The following is a 17,012-nucleotide window of genomic DNA, read 5'->3' on the forward strand; positions in this document are numbered from 1 at the left end:
GAGGCACTTTCAAATTGCAGTATATGTTAGTGTAGATGGGGCCACAGTGGCAGAGGAAAGCTTTACTTGCTAGCTTTCCCCCAGGTATTAAAGGGACAGGAATTTCTACTAGGGAAAGTATTTTTAAAAAATGTATTTTTTTTATATCCGACTATTTCCCATTATAGAGACCCAAGACGGCTAACCAATTGAATTAATCTCAAATGTAATTAACTTTCAGGATCTGAAAGACTTGCCTTCAGAGAGGTTTACCGGTAAGCAGGATACAGTTTGCTTTCGTGATGTGTGCTATTTTCATTTTGAAGGAACAGGAAGAAAAGTGTCATCTTACATTTTGTCCCTTCTGTTCTGCTTTTTCTGTGTTCTCTGTAAGAGAAGCCTTGAAAGAGGAATGGACCTTTTTGAAAACCAGTTCTGAGCTCTTACCACCAGGTGGCCCTTTTGTGCTCTGGGATGCCTGCTGAGAGGTTTTGGCAGGTGAAGGCTTCTCATTGGTTTACCAGCGGCATGATGCCACTGGGCAGCCCTTTTAAAGAGAAAAGCTAGAAACACCGCAAAGAACTGGGTACAGTAGCCTTGAACTGAAGAAGTGGAAACCTGTGCACTGTCCTTCCAAACAATCATGAGTGAGGTGAGTGGAGAAATGCTTTTAATATGGGCAGCAAGAAGCAGGCAGCTTGATGAAGTAGGAGCTTGAACAGAAGAAAAAGATGCACATTCTTTTAAATCAGAGAGGAGACTAAAGATGTTTTGTTTTTAAAAGGATCAATCATGGAAAGCTTCAAGTTTCAGGAATGCTGGTGACTGTATGAGAGTTTCTTGATTAAAATGTTAGCACAATGGATGTTTCTAGGCAGATGTAGAATATCATATATAAATATTGAATCAAACAGGCATAATGTTTCAGGATGAACAGGTAATCCTGACTGAGGTTTCAGTTTTATATCCTGTCACCTGGTTATATTACTCATTGCAACTGAAATCCTGAGCAGACATGTATAGGATTGCACCACGAGAGACTCAATTAAGGCATGCTATCTATACTCGGAGTTTCCTAGCATTCTGAAATCCACTCCATGATGCTCAAAAATGCTAGATGAATAATCTACATTCTCATCATCATTGGGAAATGACATTTTCAGTGACAGTGTGTTAGCATGCATGTCACAAAGAAGGTATAAAAGAGGATGGTTTCAGCATGTTTGCATTCTTAAATAGCAAGTTGAGATGTCTGTTATGCAAAAGTTAGACATTAAAGTGATTTTAAAGCCTGTTTTTTTTAATTGTCTTCTTATCACTGCTCAATAGCTGCTATTGCTGAAAACCTTTGGATATTTAAAGTGGAATAAAGGTAGTACAAAGCATCAAAACACCATCATTGATGGTTTTAGAGTTAACCTATATTTGTGTCCAATTTCAGTGGCAAAGTAGTGATAATGTTTCTACATTTAAAATGAATTATTTCAAATGTTTTGACAGCTCCATTAACGGAAGTATAGCTTCATCCTCCCATGGCTTATTTTGAGATGTTCTCTCTCATTGCATAGTAAAACTCTATTTTTGGATAAAGGTTGTCTTTTCTGACCATGCTGTTTAAACAGAACACATGTAATTAGTTATAAATCTCTTCTAGAAAATTATCTGCATTGGATTTTCTGTTGCATGTTTTAGCAGATAACAATGATAAAAAGCGACAGAACAATGTAAAAAAAAATGCTGGTTCCTTTCTCACCCTCAGGGTGAGAAGGGCGGGATATAAATGTTGGAAATAAATAAATTGTGTAATTATAGGAAAGGGACCATCTACAGCTCTTTGGAAGGGAGCCATAGCCCCAAGATTTACAGTTTGAGCGGGCAGTGCTGCCCTAGACCAGGGGAACCTCTTCACTGAATACTTAGACAAGGCATTTGTTCTTCTCAAGCTTATTCACTTTTCAGTGATAATCACAGCTGAATAAATAAACTGGAAAAGATCAATGTTTTAGCATGCAAATTACATGATGTTTCCCTTTGTCACATACTATAAAATGAGCAAACTTATCTGAAGTGGTCCCCTTTCTCCCTCATCGTTGAATCTGTAGGAGTTGTCCAAAGTTGTCATGATTTTGTTTTTTGAAAAATAAAGTCCTATTGTCATCGTACATAGTTTTATCATACCAAATCAGATTCCTTTCCTATTTTTGTGTCTCTTGATGTTCGTAGAATTGTCATTCACACTGCTGCAGTTTACATTGAGCTTCTCTCAAAGGAAATCTCCTTTCCCTTCAAGTCAACAATTTAGAACTTCCCATGCACCAAAATAGGGACATGTCTGTACTAAAACTAAGAATAGTTACAGTGCCAGTAATTATTCTTGAAAGGAATGAGCTCCGAGAGAAAAAGATATAAGAGTTTAAGCTAAAGCCTACTGAACTCTGTCAGAGCCATTCAGCATAATTTAAAGATTGGACTATTAATGTATATTTCTTCAGAAAGTAATAGGTACAGCTCCCTTTATGGAGATGTTGAAGGATGCTGTTTGTCGCAGAAAATGATAACAGTCAGTCAACCTTACCAGAGTGTAAAACTTTGCAAGTAATTGTTTTTCATCCAAAAGAAAGAAAAAAATAAAGAGAGTTTTAAAAAAGCTTACAGCAACAGTGTGATGTGAGAGACTAACAGTAATGAAATCATTTTAGTTTTCTGCATCCCCAGTTTTTGGAAAAGATTCAAGATAGAATTAACTGAAAAGTCAGTGAACTGTCTCCTCTCTCTCTCTCTCTCTCTCTCTCTCTCTCTCTCTCTCTCTCTCTCGTTAGCTTATTATCTCAATGAAATCTGACATACTGTAATGGAAAAGTGCAGCTCAAATATGGGTATGAAAATGTTGTCCCGAAATAGTCTTGGTTATGGAGCGGGGAGGGGGTGGCTCAAAGGATGCAATTGTTTTTGCACAGATTGCTTAGACTCTCAGTTAAGTTAAATATTTAGATTGAGAAAGCTCTGAACCATTCACAAATGCCATTTTTCCAACTTCACTGCATCTGATGATTTTCTTATTTTACAACTTCATCATGGCAAGAGAAATGTTATCATTCTATGGCTGTGGAAAAACAAGCATCATAATGTATTTATTAGTACAATCTTTCTTCTCTTCCAGTCAATTTCCAGGGCTTTTATTTTGTTTAAAAGTTTATCTTGAAAGTTTATGATCTGAGAGTAAATGATTAAACAGAAGAAGTGCCATAGTTGTTAGGATGATGGATCTAGTATGTCCAAGAAGCCATAGGAAGTTTATTTCCTTGGATAAAACCTGTAAAGATGAATGGGCTGAGATCTTACATCAAGGAAATGGAGCATTAGCTTTATGGAATTGTGATGTTTTGCAACTAATTACCCAACCAAATGTTCATGCACAAATCCACGAGCGACCAACAATGTTGCGTAATGTGGAATGATGCGCATGCCCAACCATGTGCATTGACACACACATGCAGGTTGACTTTTACAACCTTGAACTGAATTTACATTGTCCAAATTGTCCAACTGCTTTAGTTGGAGGACTTTTGTTGAGTAGGATTACAGTCAGAATCTCTAGCGTCTGTCAGTTGTTTATCTCGCCATTCATCCATGCATTTATATTACAAATGAACTCTTATATTACACACATAAATGTATGCACAGCCTGAATGTACAGACTCTATGCTTTCACACAACACCAACTCATCCTGGAAGATAACACCAAATATCACTCATCCACTGCAAATATCACACTTGCCATATTCCACTCTACGTGCTGTAACGCCATCTTAGTTATAATATACTGTGCTTTGATTCAAGGCAGTTGAAGAAAGCAGAAGCTGAAACTGCATTTATTATAATAATTTAATGCCTCTGTTTTGTTAGCTATATATGGTACTTTTCAAAATCTGACAACTGATCCATAATTCTCCTTTTTACTACAGTATGGCCTTATATAAAGTGATGAATCCTCTTGGTTGGAGATATTGAGACATGTTGGTTTAAATTCATACTTAGCAGGATATATAGGAGAGTTTTTTTTAAAAATGTGTACACTATATGGATGGAGGGCAAGGTGGCAGACCATATCCACCAGTGTCCTTCCTTTTTTTTTTTTTTTTGCATATCCATGTTCCTGTACCTAGATAATCTTGTACCTAGGATTCTAGAGGCTATGAAGCATCTTTGAATTTTATTTATTTATTTACTATATTTATACCCCGCCCTTCTCACCCTGAAAGAGACTCAGAGCAGCTTATGTAATTTGGCACAATTTGATACGAACAGAGCGTTTATATACATATGAACTCCCCCACCCCAACCTTCTGTCTAGATCCAAAATATTCCTTTTCTGGATGGATGGCTATGTTCCCAGAAGGTTCCTCTGCCTGATTTGGGGAGTTTTTAAAATTTTCTTGCCAGCACCTTATCTCACCCCATTCAACAGAGTTCTCTGGACTTCTGTATAACATTTATGGAGCTCTCTTCAGAAGGAAGTTATGGGACTCCTGTTTACATCAGCTATCTGTATTCCCCTAAAACTGGATCTAACCCATTAGTTCTACAACCTTTATATTAGTACACATATAACAATGAAGATGGTGCTGTTGAAATGTTAGTAATCTAGGATCAGTAACCATTCAAATTGAAAACCCTTTTCTAGTATTTATAAGAGGCAGGAGAATGCCAAGAGGTCATTTTACAGGTCCTATTTCCTTCATTCACTCTACATATTCAACTACATGTGTGCTACCCTATTAGTTTAAGTGAAGGAGTTGAGAACCTAAAGGTCTTCAGATGTTATCCAACCCCAAACTCCATCACAGTCAATCATGGACCATATTGCTGGAAGTGATAGAAATCACAGTCCAACAGCAACCAGAGGGTAGCATAATCCCTGTCCCTTGTCTAGGCTAAAATGAAGGGGAAAAATACAAAAAATGTGGGAAAACCTTGTTTGACTAAAAAAAAATTGTGTCATGAGCAACTTGAGAAACTGCAGGTTGCTTCTGGTGTGAGAGCATTGGCTGTCTGCAAGGATGTTGTCCAGGGAATGCCTGGATGTTTGATGTTTTACCATCCTATGGGAGGCTTCTCTCATGTCCCCGCATGGGGAGCTTGAGCTGACAGATGGCAGCTCAACTCACTCCTCAGATTCCAACCTTTCAGTCAGCAGTCCTACTGGCACAAGGATTCAACCCATTGCGCCACTGGGGGCTGCCTTGATTAAATTATAGTGGCACATGCTTTCTAAGTGTTAATATGGTGACCGTTCAACCATATGATGCCCACATCCTAGGAGAAATTGTGACTGAGTGGGCAGAAGAAATCATCTAAAGAAATTGCATGGGGAGATTATCCCTTTTGCACATAAAATTTGCTCAAATCTCTACTGCATGATGTGCATAGTTCCTATCATTAAGGAAGGTAGAATATTGATGTAACTAGATGAGAGAACTTTTTTGCTTGACATAAGGTGGGTGTGGGGGAAGGAAGGTAAAAAAAAAATCACTTAATAATTGAACTGACATCCCTTTATTAGGTGGGTGGTGACCTGTCACTTGAAAGGGGAGGGCAGAGGATGTCTTAAACTTGTCGCTTTGCCCTACTTCCTTTCAGGACAGGTGAAACATCTGTTACATTTCAAAGCCAAACTGGTGAGATTGACTGAAGTTTGTAAAGATATTTCACAGATATGCATTTTCAAGCTGAGTGACTACATCAAATACTAACATAGTTATTAAATATCACAGCATTTGAGACATTTCAGAGATCACATTGCAATGTATTATTGTTTCTTCTATAATCCTTATAGAGAGAGGTCCAGGGGCCAAGATGACATTCACATTTCAAATGAAGAATTATGTTGTGAACATATGTAGGAGCTTGCTTTTAGATATTACTCACTGTTAATGGAAGTAATCAGATCACTGCGTGCTTTGCATCTTTCTTGCTCCCCTTGAAAATGGAAATGGAAGTTTAGAGGATTTAATGGTGGCCATTTCACCTCACCTCTGCTCAACCACCTATCCAATAACATTCGCAAGAACAATGACGATGTGCATTGCAGTTATTTCCTGGTGACATTTTGTTTCAGAGGTCCAAGCAGGGCAGCCAAGCTGCTGCCTGATGTAGTGAAAAGATATTATGTTTGTTTCATAGAGAAAAGAAACTGTTGCTTAATACAAAAGACATGATTTGCAGGTGGAAAAGTCCAGCTTGGATGTCTCTGTCACCTCTCAGTAAGGCAGGAAAAACTCCTATCTGAAACTCCCAAGAGATACTGCGACCAGTCTGTGGGTGCATTGATACTGTGAATAACTGCTGTTTGATACCACTTTAATTGACATGGCTCAATGTTATTGAATGTGGGAGCTGTAGTTTTACAAGGTCTTTAGCTTTTTCTGCCAAAGAGGAATGGTTCTCGCCAAACTACAAATCCTAGGATTCCATAGCATGGAGCCACGGCCGTTAAGCTGCATTAATTTCACAGTGTAAATGCACCTATGGTTGAGAACGCTAGTTGGGCCAATAATCTGGCTCAGTGTGGCACAATTTCCCATGTTTTGTGTAGAAAGAGGAGGAGGAGGAACCTCAGTCCTCTCATACCTTGGGTAAAATACGCTCTCAAAGAATCATAGAGTTGGAAGAGACCACATAGGCCATCTAGTCCAATCCCCTGCCATGCGGGAAAAGCACAATCAAAACACCCCGACAGATGGCCATCCAGCCTCAGAGGAAGGCAAGGGCAAACCTCTGAACAAAGAAAACTAATTCTAGACTAGTCAAAGACATGTGATAGATTGATTTATATGAAGGTCCTTTATGTTCAATAACTTATTTAAAATTGCATGAGTTGGTGTATTTGGTATAGATGTCAAAGACACAAACCTGCTTCTAACAGTACTATAACTGCCATGATATACTTAAAAGTGATGGTGATAAATGATTGTAATACACATTTCTTTTTGGAAGATGCTATGCCAAGAGCAACCATTAATTTTACATGGAGTGAAGTAACAGACCTTTATAGGCAGAAACACACAGTCTGCCTGTAAAGGTCTATTTCTGGCACTTCACTCCACTCATCTGAGGAAGCAGACTATCAATTTTGTTCTCTCAGTTAGTCTCGAGATTCCTAATCACAGCAAAATAGAAGTCCTTAGCTTTTAGTCTCCTGAATGCCATTTTTCCCTTTGCACTATTAAAATGAGTTTGGGGAAGAGAAATTGACAGAAAGCAATAGTTGGTTAAGCTGTAGATGGAAAGATGGAGAAAAATCCATTGACCACGATCCTATCAGCAATTGGTGAATCTTTAACATTCATATTATCGTGGTGTATGCAAACAGAGGATTTTAAAAATGTGATTAAAAGTAAGCCTTTTCAATAGGCTTACTCAGCTTAGAAATCATGCAAAATGCTTAGGATCCAGAGCTGACTGCTGACCAAAAAAAAAAAAGTAAAGTTATGTCAGAAGCCCTCATTATGCTCTTTCCCATTTTGACTTTTATAATCACTCCTAACTGGAACTTCACAAGTCAGCAGGGCACAATGACCACTCTGTATATTTTAATTCCATAGCTCAGCTCAAGACCACACATTATTTCTGACTTCTTGTTCTTATTCCTGTAACCCTTTCTAGGCATGTAATGTTACTTGCAAACTGCAGGCAAGGGAATACTGATCTAAAAAGAAATATAAGCCCATTTTATTCTTTTATGCTTTCTTGTATTCATTTCCTGGAACCATAGCCATTAATGTCAGAAAAAAATTAAAATGAAATAGATGAATGATGGATTTCCCTGTACTGAAGAAGATCTCTGTTATGAGGCATGATTAAATATTTTCTAAAAACTAGTTTTGTTACCACATGGATGTAACTAATTTTGTACAGTGGTAATTCGCCCCTAGATAATCAAAGCAAACTTTGACTGTTGTGTTTAAGGAACAGTACCTTTTGGGTGATTTTCTCTCCATGTTTAATGGACTAAAATGGGTAGATTGCAATTTCCTGTGTCGGAATGGGCATTGATGGTAAATTAAAAAGCTCTATAGAGTTTATTGGGGGAAATTCTTTCTGATAGGATATGCTTCTTTTTGACCCATATGATCTGCACATTGGCATAGGAGGGGTAAAGTTGAAACAGGGTAAATAAATACAGAGAAAGAGAGGGAGGAAGAGAGGTCAAGGAACAGGACAAGCAGCAGGATGAGGTTAGTGGAACCAAGGGAAAAAAACAGCAGAGATTAAGTAAAGTATGACATAAACTGGGATATGTTTACTAGCTTTTCAGCAGAAGTTGACAAATGGGGCACCTACCAAGGCTTATATTGCAGTAAATGTAATACTGTAGCTTTAATGTTTAGGCTCTGTATGTTTTACTTCACTGGTTAAGCTTCCAATCAAACCATGTGAGGTTTGCTATGTTGCTTCTCCTTCTGGAAATGTAGTCTAGAGATACGCAGGTATATGGGTAGAAAGCCAGCCACAGTGAAAGTGGCCCTGACCAAAAGGTTCCCAGCTCCTTAAGAGCTTCACACCCAATATCCCTCCACTAAATCTGTTTGATGCTGGTTTCCAGGTCAATGAGATGGTCAACCTGCTCTGTTACCTAAGGTAGATGGGATGGGCAGTCGAAACACATCTGGAGAGGTACACATTCACAAACCTTGGTGCAAATCAATGTAATGGGTATACTTTTCCAATATAGAATATAAATGTGGATGTATTTGATGCAATATATAGATACTGAAGCAAATGAAGCAAATTTAACAAAAGTGGGAGGTAGTTTTTTTTAATATAAAAATTAGTAATTTGCAAAATTGTATTTCTATTATTGCTGTATTTTTACTGATAAAATCCACTAACGAAATTAAATACTTGATTTCCTGTCATCTGTAATCTCTTAGCTCCTTTTACACAAAGGGTCTAATCCATATTCCATTATAATCAATAGCTAACAAAAGGAATGAAAAATCTCCATTGAATATAATGTAGCAGGATTGCACTTAAGAAGAGCAGATATTGGCAGACACCTGACCTACCCATAATGCTCTCAATCAAGTCTTTTGGGATGTACTGGCCAATTTAATGAAAACTCAGAAATAGATGGAAAGCTTTAGTTAATAGAAAACAAGCTTGAAAGGGAAAGGCATTTACTAAGAGTAAATGGAGGGGGAAAGAAGACATATGAGAGACAGCTGTCGACAAAGGCAAAATGAAACTGTCTTTCCAACACTATTAATCAAAGTAAGAAATCAAAATAACAATAATTACACATATATGCCTTGGATATATATGAAGTATAATAAAGATAGGACTGGGTCTTTATGCTTGCAAAAAGTACAGTTGGATCTCTTATGCCCTCTCCATACTCTAATTCTCTGGAGGAGAGATCCTTCCATAAATGTGCCACAGAAAGGTATCAATGGCTATAGGGCTCAGACACCTTTCTAAGGCCATGCAGAAGATCACAGGTCCAGTCCACTGCATATTCAGGTCAAAGAGGTCAGTCAACACATAAGAGACAATACCCATTGCCTCAGCCACTGCCCAAGGTGCTGAATCCTATGCTTGAAACGGGTTCAGCACCCATGATAGCTCCTTTAACAGACAGACTAAAATAGTGAATGAATGAATTAAACCCCAAAATAGAAGCTACAAGTTAGTTACGCTGGAGTGTGAGGCATTTTCCTATTTTCAATTTGGAATATTAAAAGTAAGGCATATTTTGCAGGGGCATGGTAATTAATTACTCAGAATCTTTAAATAAAAAGTGGAAATCATTCATTTTTGTTACTTTAAATACAAAGCTCACTGAATCTATAGAAATGTTGGCCATCACCAGTACCTTTTAATTAAGTTTCTTATTCTTCCTATAACTGACTCATGCCAACTACATTTACCCCGGCTTCTCAGCCTTAGGAGCCCATGGTGGCACAGTGGTGATGCTGAGCTGCTGAACTTGCTGACTGAAAGGTCGGTGGTTAGAATTTGGGAAGTGGTGTGAGCTCCCACCGTTAGCCTAAGCTTCTGCCAACCTAGCAGTTATAAAACATGCAAATGTGAGTAATAATAATAATAATAATAATAATAATAATAATAACTTTATTCTTATAGAGTAGATCAATAGGTACCACTCTGACAGGAAGGTAACAGCACTCCATGCAGTCATGCCAGCTGCATGACCTTGGAGGCGTCTATGGACAACGGCAGCTCTTTGGCTTAGAAATGGAGATGAGCACCAATCCCCACAGTTGGACACGACTAGACTTTACCTTTTTCTCACCCTCAAAGACTCAGTATCAACTTATATGATTTCCAAAAATAAAGACACCAATCTGCTTCAGAATTCTGGACTCTCATTTATATAAATGTTATCCAAAATATAACATCAGGAGACCTTTATAGCCAAATTCCAATTTAGGAAAGGCATTGTAGGGTGTATTTCAGCAGTGGTCTGAGCTAAGGACCCAGGATATAATCAAATACTGTGGGCAAATTTAGTTATATCTAGGGTATATCTATATTGTAGAATTCATGGTTCAATGCTATAGAATCTGGGATTTGTAGTTTTAAAGCTCTTTAGCCTTTTCTGCCTAATGTGTCACCAAATAACAAATCAAAGAATTCTATAGTTTTCAGCCATGTCAGTTAAACTGGTGTCTGTAAAGAAGTATGAATTTTAGTTTACAGATGCCATGTTTAACTGTGTTTTAAAAAGGGTTAATATTTCAGTTACTCTGCACCATGAGTTGGTTGCCATGGAGAAGGGGGCAGAGCCAACTGGGATAGCTGAAGAGAGAGCAGAATTTGGAGGGAAACTCAGTCAGTGTCTGTGGTCAGAGAACTACTAGAAAGGTTGATTTTAGTGTGGGCTCTGTTGAAGCTCAGGGAAGGCTGATCCTAAGTTAGGGGATCAGGGATAAAATAAGTTTGGTGACTTATTTTAAGGTAGTCTGTAATTCTAGGAATTGCAGTTAGGACTGATTCTCAGTTGGAGAATCAGGATGGCTCAAATGTTGGATTTTGAGTCAATTCTAAGATAAGTTTGGTGACTTATTTTAAGGTAGCCTGTCTCCTGATTAGGAATAGATATTCTGTGATTGAAGTGGAATTTTAAAGTTTGAAACACCTCAATATAGTTTTGCAACTGTTCAGTAACGTGCCTTAAACAAGAAGAAAAGTTATTGTAACCATCAAGCTTGTGCCTAAATAAATGTGTTATTATTCCTTCAAACATCTCAGTCTCTGTCATACATACACACATCAAGAATAAACAAGAAGAAAGAAGAAAAATAAAAGTCTCCTCTCTAAGTAGCTAGTGGCTACGTATTCCTATAGTGGTGGCAAGAATTGATGATCCCCTTTGTAATTTGGTGGCAGCATTATAAATCCTCTATAATTTGGTGGCAGCTTTTAAATAAAAACATCTTTAATAACTGGTGGCAGCGGATATAGTTAAATATATAATAATTAATTAATAGGAATTCCTCCACATCTCCGCAATTGGTATAAGAGGTGGGATTTTTTTTAAAAAAGATTTCTCCCCCTTTCTGACATCATTACATTTTGGTGGCAGCGGTGGGATTTCAAAAGATTCCCCCCTGCCTAGAAAAAGAACCTTAGACGTTCTTAGATCTTTACAGTGTCAAGCTACATTAATTCTACAGTGTAAATCAGGCCTGTAGCCAGGATTTTGTTTCGGGAGGGGCTGGGATTTTGGTTCGGGGGGGGGGGGGGCTGAGTCTGAGCGGGAGAGGGTCTATCCTAGCAAACCTTTTGTATCGTTATCCCAGTACCCCCATGCATATGGGATATATTGAGCATGGTGATCAGATCATGAAATGAATAAACATATCAGTTTAAATAATAAATGTAAGGCCTTCTCGCAGTCTATCCTGAGAATTTCGGGGGGGGGGGGGCTGAAGCCCCTCAAGCCCCCCCCCCCCCCCCCCCAGCTACATGCCTGGTGTAGATGCACCTGTAGAGATTTTCCCCAAAAGCATATGAGGTTCATCTTGAGAGAAAGCCCCAGTGAATAGCTTTCCACTTTGCAAAGCTCCACTTAGCTCTGTGTAATAGCATTTCTGACATGAAAACTTGACTCAGGCCACATTTGTTACTGCTTGATTGGCAATGCAGCCATTAAACTTTAAATACTCTCTTATCTCCAATCTTTGATAATAGATAACAGTACAAAAGGCTCACAGACCAAACAGCGGAATATCAAATTGGCAGGCCAGAGATTCCATAGCCCTACAAGAGGATGATAAAAGTCAAATTGTATGTAGGATTACTGTGGAACAGAACAGTTCTCTTGGCCTTAATGAATATTCTATAGGATGTATGCAAGAGAAAACATGTGGTCCAAATAGTCAGCCGAAAACCTTGAGAACCACCGTACCCTTGCAGTTTTTAATTCCTCACTATTGACACATGCTTAGAATAAGCAAGTTAACTTGAGTTGGAAGAGTGTATTAAGCTAAAAAGTAGTTTTTCATTCTAACCTGGACATATAGACAACTCCCAACTTTTCTGAGAACTGCCTCAACAGGAAGTGGAACAACAGAAACCACATAGCTAATGAGAGCCTTTTCCTATACTTGCAGTAGCACACAGCAGATTTTGAGCCTGCTGCACTCCTCTCTGGATTTCCTTTGCATAAGGGCTTTGCTGGTGCCATAAGGGCATTTCTGCCTGCTGTATACCACCTTCTTGAGCAGACTTGAATAGCCGAAATAGTGCCAAATGAAAAGGGAGCAAGGCTGACATGCGCCCACCGCTCTGCAAATACCTGATGGATTGCAATACTCAATCTAAGTTCACTGCAGCTCTTTCAAGTCCTGAGGCAAATAAAATGCTCCTTTGGCTGCACTGCCAGTCAAGCAGTAACAAATGTGGCATGAAACCAGCTTTTCAACTCCCCCTTAGAGTTTCAGCGCCTTCCGAACTGCAGAGCCAAAGGATTGATGGAACATTTTACATCAAATGCCAGTTGTTGTGGCTAGCTGTTTATTGCTTGTAAAAGTAACATCCCAGAAGCAATTTCTTTCAAACTCCCTTGAGAGTTGAGTGGAAATCAGAAGGCCAGTCTCTTGGTGAATATGCACAACAACGAAAAATAATATTCTTTATGAAAGGAAATCAGCAGTCCTGGGAGCAGTTTTAATAATGGTGGAATCAATATGTTCAGATATGTTGGGGACAAGCTTTTGCCAGTAATAATTGTGAGGTGCATTGAAGGCAGCCCTTAACTTAATTATAGTTGGATAGTCTTCTAGGAATATTAAATCTCACTTTAGGCTCTTCTCTCTTGCCCATTCCCATTACTTTCAGGCAAGCTCCCGTGTTCTTAAAGCTTTCAATGTATGCTAATTTCTTCCAAATACTTTCCCAAATATTCCTTTTCCTATTCAAAATCCTTGGGCTTGCAGTACTGTGTGCATGCACAAACATTGACTGCTTTTAAAAGTAATCTTAAAAATAGGCTTTACTCCTTGCATTCCATTTAACTATCCCCATACTGGCTAAAACTATGTGCCAAGCTTGGAAGAATTTTTTTTGGCCTTCTGGAAACGCCTTAGCCAACAGGGCATTCTGGGAGTTGCTATCCAAAGCTCTGCAGACAAAATGGACCTACCTTTTTCACAGGATTGTTGCAAGAGGTTGTGAAGCCAAGCTAGGCAGCTTGTGGATCTCCAAAAATTGAACTGCAGTGCCCACAGACCCTAACTAGCATAGCCAATTGTAATGATTGATAGGAGCTGCAGTCCAACAATATCCAGATAGTTAGAATGGGTCAATTTGCCTGCTAATACTTATGAAAATTTATCCAGCATTTTCTGGTCTAGTGTACATTTTTCCCACAGTGAACACACTGTTTTACTGATGTATGTTTTCTTTCAACATTGCCAGTCATTCTGTGCCCTTTAATTCCATTCTGTTTAGAAGGGAATTTAGATGTTCATCTAAAGGTCTGAAGAGAATACTTCTCTGAACACAAATAGCTGAGAGGATTAGTAGCGCTGAGGCAGTCAGAGCCCTGCGTTCTCAGTTGGAGATTCTGGAAATGAAGATCTCATATTGGTTGCAACAAGCAGCCATAATGATATCTACTCTTCTTGTGAGATTTCCCAGTCTTCCAAAATTTCAGAAGTCTCATGAGGGCCATATTCTTGCAAGACTTCAGAAAGCCTTATATAGGCTCTCACTAATCTCAGCCTCTTTTATCAACCAGACACTTGCCCATCCTCCATTGGTTTTTGAAGTTCACAGGCAATTACAGGTTGCCTTTGGCTAGAAAGACATCTTTTAATGCCATCATCTCATGGTTTTTGCCTTCCCTGGAGATGTTCCATTACTTAGGCTTGTTATGGCTCTGCTATCAAATCAATCAGGTGCTGTTGTTGTTGCCGATGATGTTGTTATTTTGAGTTATAGTCTTTCTTTCTCCTGATGATAGGACTCAGGGTGGCTAATATGTTAAAACAATACAAGCTAAAACATTGCAAAAATCAAAATAGAAGTAGAACTGTAAGATAAAAAAACAATTAAAAATTAAAATATTAAATATTTAAAATATTAGAATGCATTTTAACCACTCTATGCAAACATTTTTTAAAAGAAAGAACAATACAGCATTAAAAGCACAACCTTTGTCATTATGTAAAAGTCTGGCAGCACAAAAAAGTGTTTATCTGTTGCCAGAAAAAAAAAAAGCAAAAGGAGGCCATATTTGGCCTTTCTGGGGATAGCGTTTCAAAGTCTGGGAATAGCCACTAAGAAGGCCCACTCCTTTCTTCCTTCCATCGAAGCCTGAGAAAATAGTGAGACAGAGAGAAGGGCTTTTCCAGATGATCTTAGAGCTCTACTGGGATCATGCATGTTAGGTCTTCAAATAACCTGGACCCAGGCTGTATAAGGCTTTATAATTCATAAGTAGCACTTCAAATTGTTCAGCGATTCAGTCCTGCAAACAGAACAGGATTGCTGCTTGTTGTCACAAGTGATGATAATAGAGGTGAGCAAGGTGGACCCAATATCCAAAGATGGGCTGGGGAAAAGGGCATTTGAGGTATGAAACACAACCCTGAACAGGACCATCTTGCAGACTGGGAAACTGCATGATCTGGTGGTTTATTCCCCAACCCCTTCCATGAGGCTATAGTTGAGTATGTGTGGCTTGGATGTATGCCTAAACACTTCATCACATAACTTAAATTCCACTGAGTTCTACACTTAAAATCTGGTATTCCACTGGTCTACTACATTCGTTTTGGTTAAAGTGCAGTTTTTTTGAGTCTTTTAAATGTTGAGAGCAGCAATTTTTTCCAACGTATCAGGAAGAGGCAAGGAAATGGATTTTTATCAAAACTCCGGATGTTTTGCCAAATTTCTAATGACGTGGCACTCGTTGCTCTCAGGTTAGGAGCACCCAATTTGGGGGAGGAGTCAAAATAAACATTTTTTGGACAATTTCTGGCAGTTCCTTTTGCTCCCCAAGCAGGAAGGTTTGGTTGTAAGCTACCTCATAACACTTCTACTTTGCCAAAAAATAAAATAGCCTTATAGGGTACCTTTATTTCTTCCTTCCATGATTTGTCTGTGTCATGATTTGTCAGCCTGTGCTGCGTTTCAAAGGGGAATCCTCCCCCTCTCGCTTTTCTCTCGCTCTCCCTCCCTCTCTGCAGCTGAGAATTGTGGGAGTTGTAGTCCAAAACACCAGCTGAGCCTCTGCTTGCTTCTGCCCTTCCAAATGGGATTCCCTCCCTCCCATCCCCTTTCTCTCCACTCCTATTCTCTCCACCCCTTATCTCCCTCTCTCCCTCTCTGCAGTTGGGAATTGTGGGAGTTGTAGTCCAAAGCACTAGCTGAGCCTGTGTTGCTGCAGTTCCAAAGGGGATGCTCCCCCCTTTCTCTCCCTCTCCCTTTCCACTTTTGGGAATTGTGGGAGCTGAAGTACCAAAAAGCACCGAGAGGGATGGTGGGCAGGGCCAAATGTCTGCACACTTCATTGAAAAATATGCAAGACAACTGAGTACACTAAACAGTGTGATCCCAAGGTAGGGAAAAACTCCTTTTTGTTACGGAATAGAGTTAGACTGAACTCTCTTCTTCTGAGCACTTCTGAACATTTCCCAGTGTAATCTGATGAAGTCCTGAAAAAACAGACTAGTCCAGTAGATTATAGACTTAGCAGTCTTGAGTTTCACTTCACTTTCAGACCTTTTGAATTATATTAATATGCTCTTGCTATGCAGAAAAATGCTGTGGGTAGTTTAAATCCTCATCTGGGTGGTTGATACTTTCTCTGCACAATTGATGCCTATAGAACTTGATCATTTCAAATTACATCTTTGGATCACGGAATCTGTTTGTTTACACAATTCCAAAACAAACAATACTGCTGACATCCATACACTACATAAGTGCAAAGGGCAGTATTATGAATGTGTAGAGATACAGTTGTCCTGTTACTAATATACAGAATAGAACAATAGTAACAGACAAATTATAATAATTACAGGCACATGAGTAATGCACAAATGAAAACTGTTTACAACATTACATCAAACATTATATTCATGCTTGTATGTTTTTTCAGTAACAGATAAGTATATTCAGTGCCTGAGTACAACACTTTGAATTTCAGTATTGTCCTACGCAGATAAAAGTCTTAGGAATGCTTGGTCAAAGAAATAAACAACTGATAATTTCTTCTGTAAATTGTGGTTCACACTTTAGATAAATTCATCATTGTCCCATGCAAGTTAATGTCTCGGAGATGCGTATAAAGAAATGTAAAACATAAAGGAGTGTAGAACAACAAGGATTCCCGGGTATTTTGTAATCCTTGTAATCTGGATCAAAATCCCTTCTTCAGGTAGCTTCTGAGGGTTCTTTCATGCGTTTGTGGTAGAATCTCCTGAAGCTTTAGTAAACTGTATTTTAAAAAGACAACATAATAGATTTGCTGTTTCCAGCATCCAGTAACATTAAACAATTTC

General features: G+C 38.7%; 1 protein-coding gene across 1 annotated transcript in view; it reads left to right on the forward strand.

Moving 5' to 3' along the window:
• Positions 1–475: 475 nt before the first annotated feature.
• Positions 476–17,012, forward strand: part of pcp4 (Purkinje cell protein 4) — a 105,565-nt gene continuing 89,028 nt past the window's right edge. Inside the window, exon 1 of the mRNA XM_003218992.4 lies at positions 476–631. Within this exon, the coding sequence (XP_003219040.1) occupies positions 623–631 (9 nt within the window). The 5' untranslated portion in view covers positions 476–622. The remainder of the gene's footprint in view (positions 632–17,012) is intronic.

The sequence above is a fragment of the Anolis carolinensis genome, chromosome 3, assembly GCF_035594765.1.
Source record: "Anolis carolinensis isolate JA03-04 chromosome 3, rAnoCar3.1.pri, whole genome shotgun sequence".
In the NCBI taxonomy this organism is placed as follows: Eukaryota; Metazoa; Chordata; class Lepidosauria; order Squamata; family Dactyloidae; genus Anolis; species Anolis carolinensis.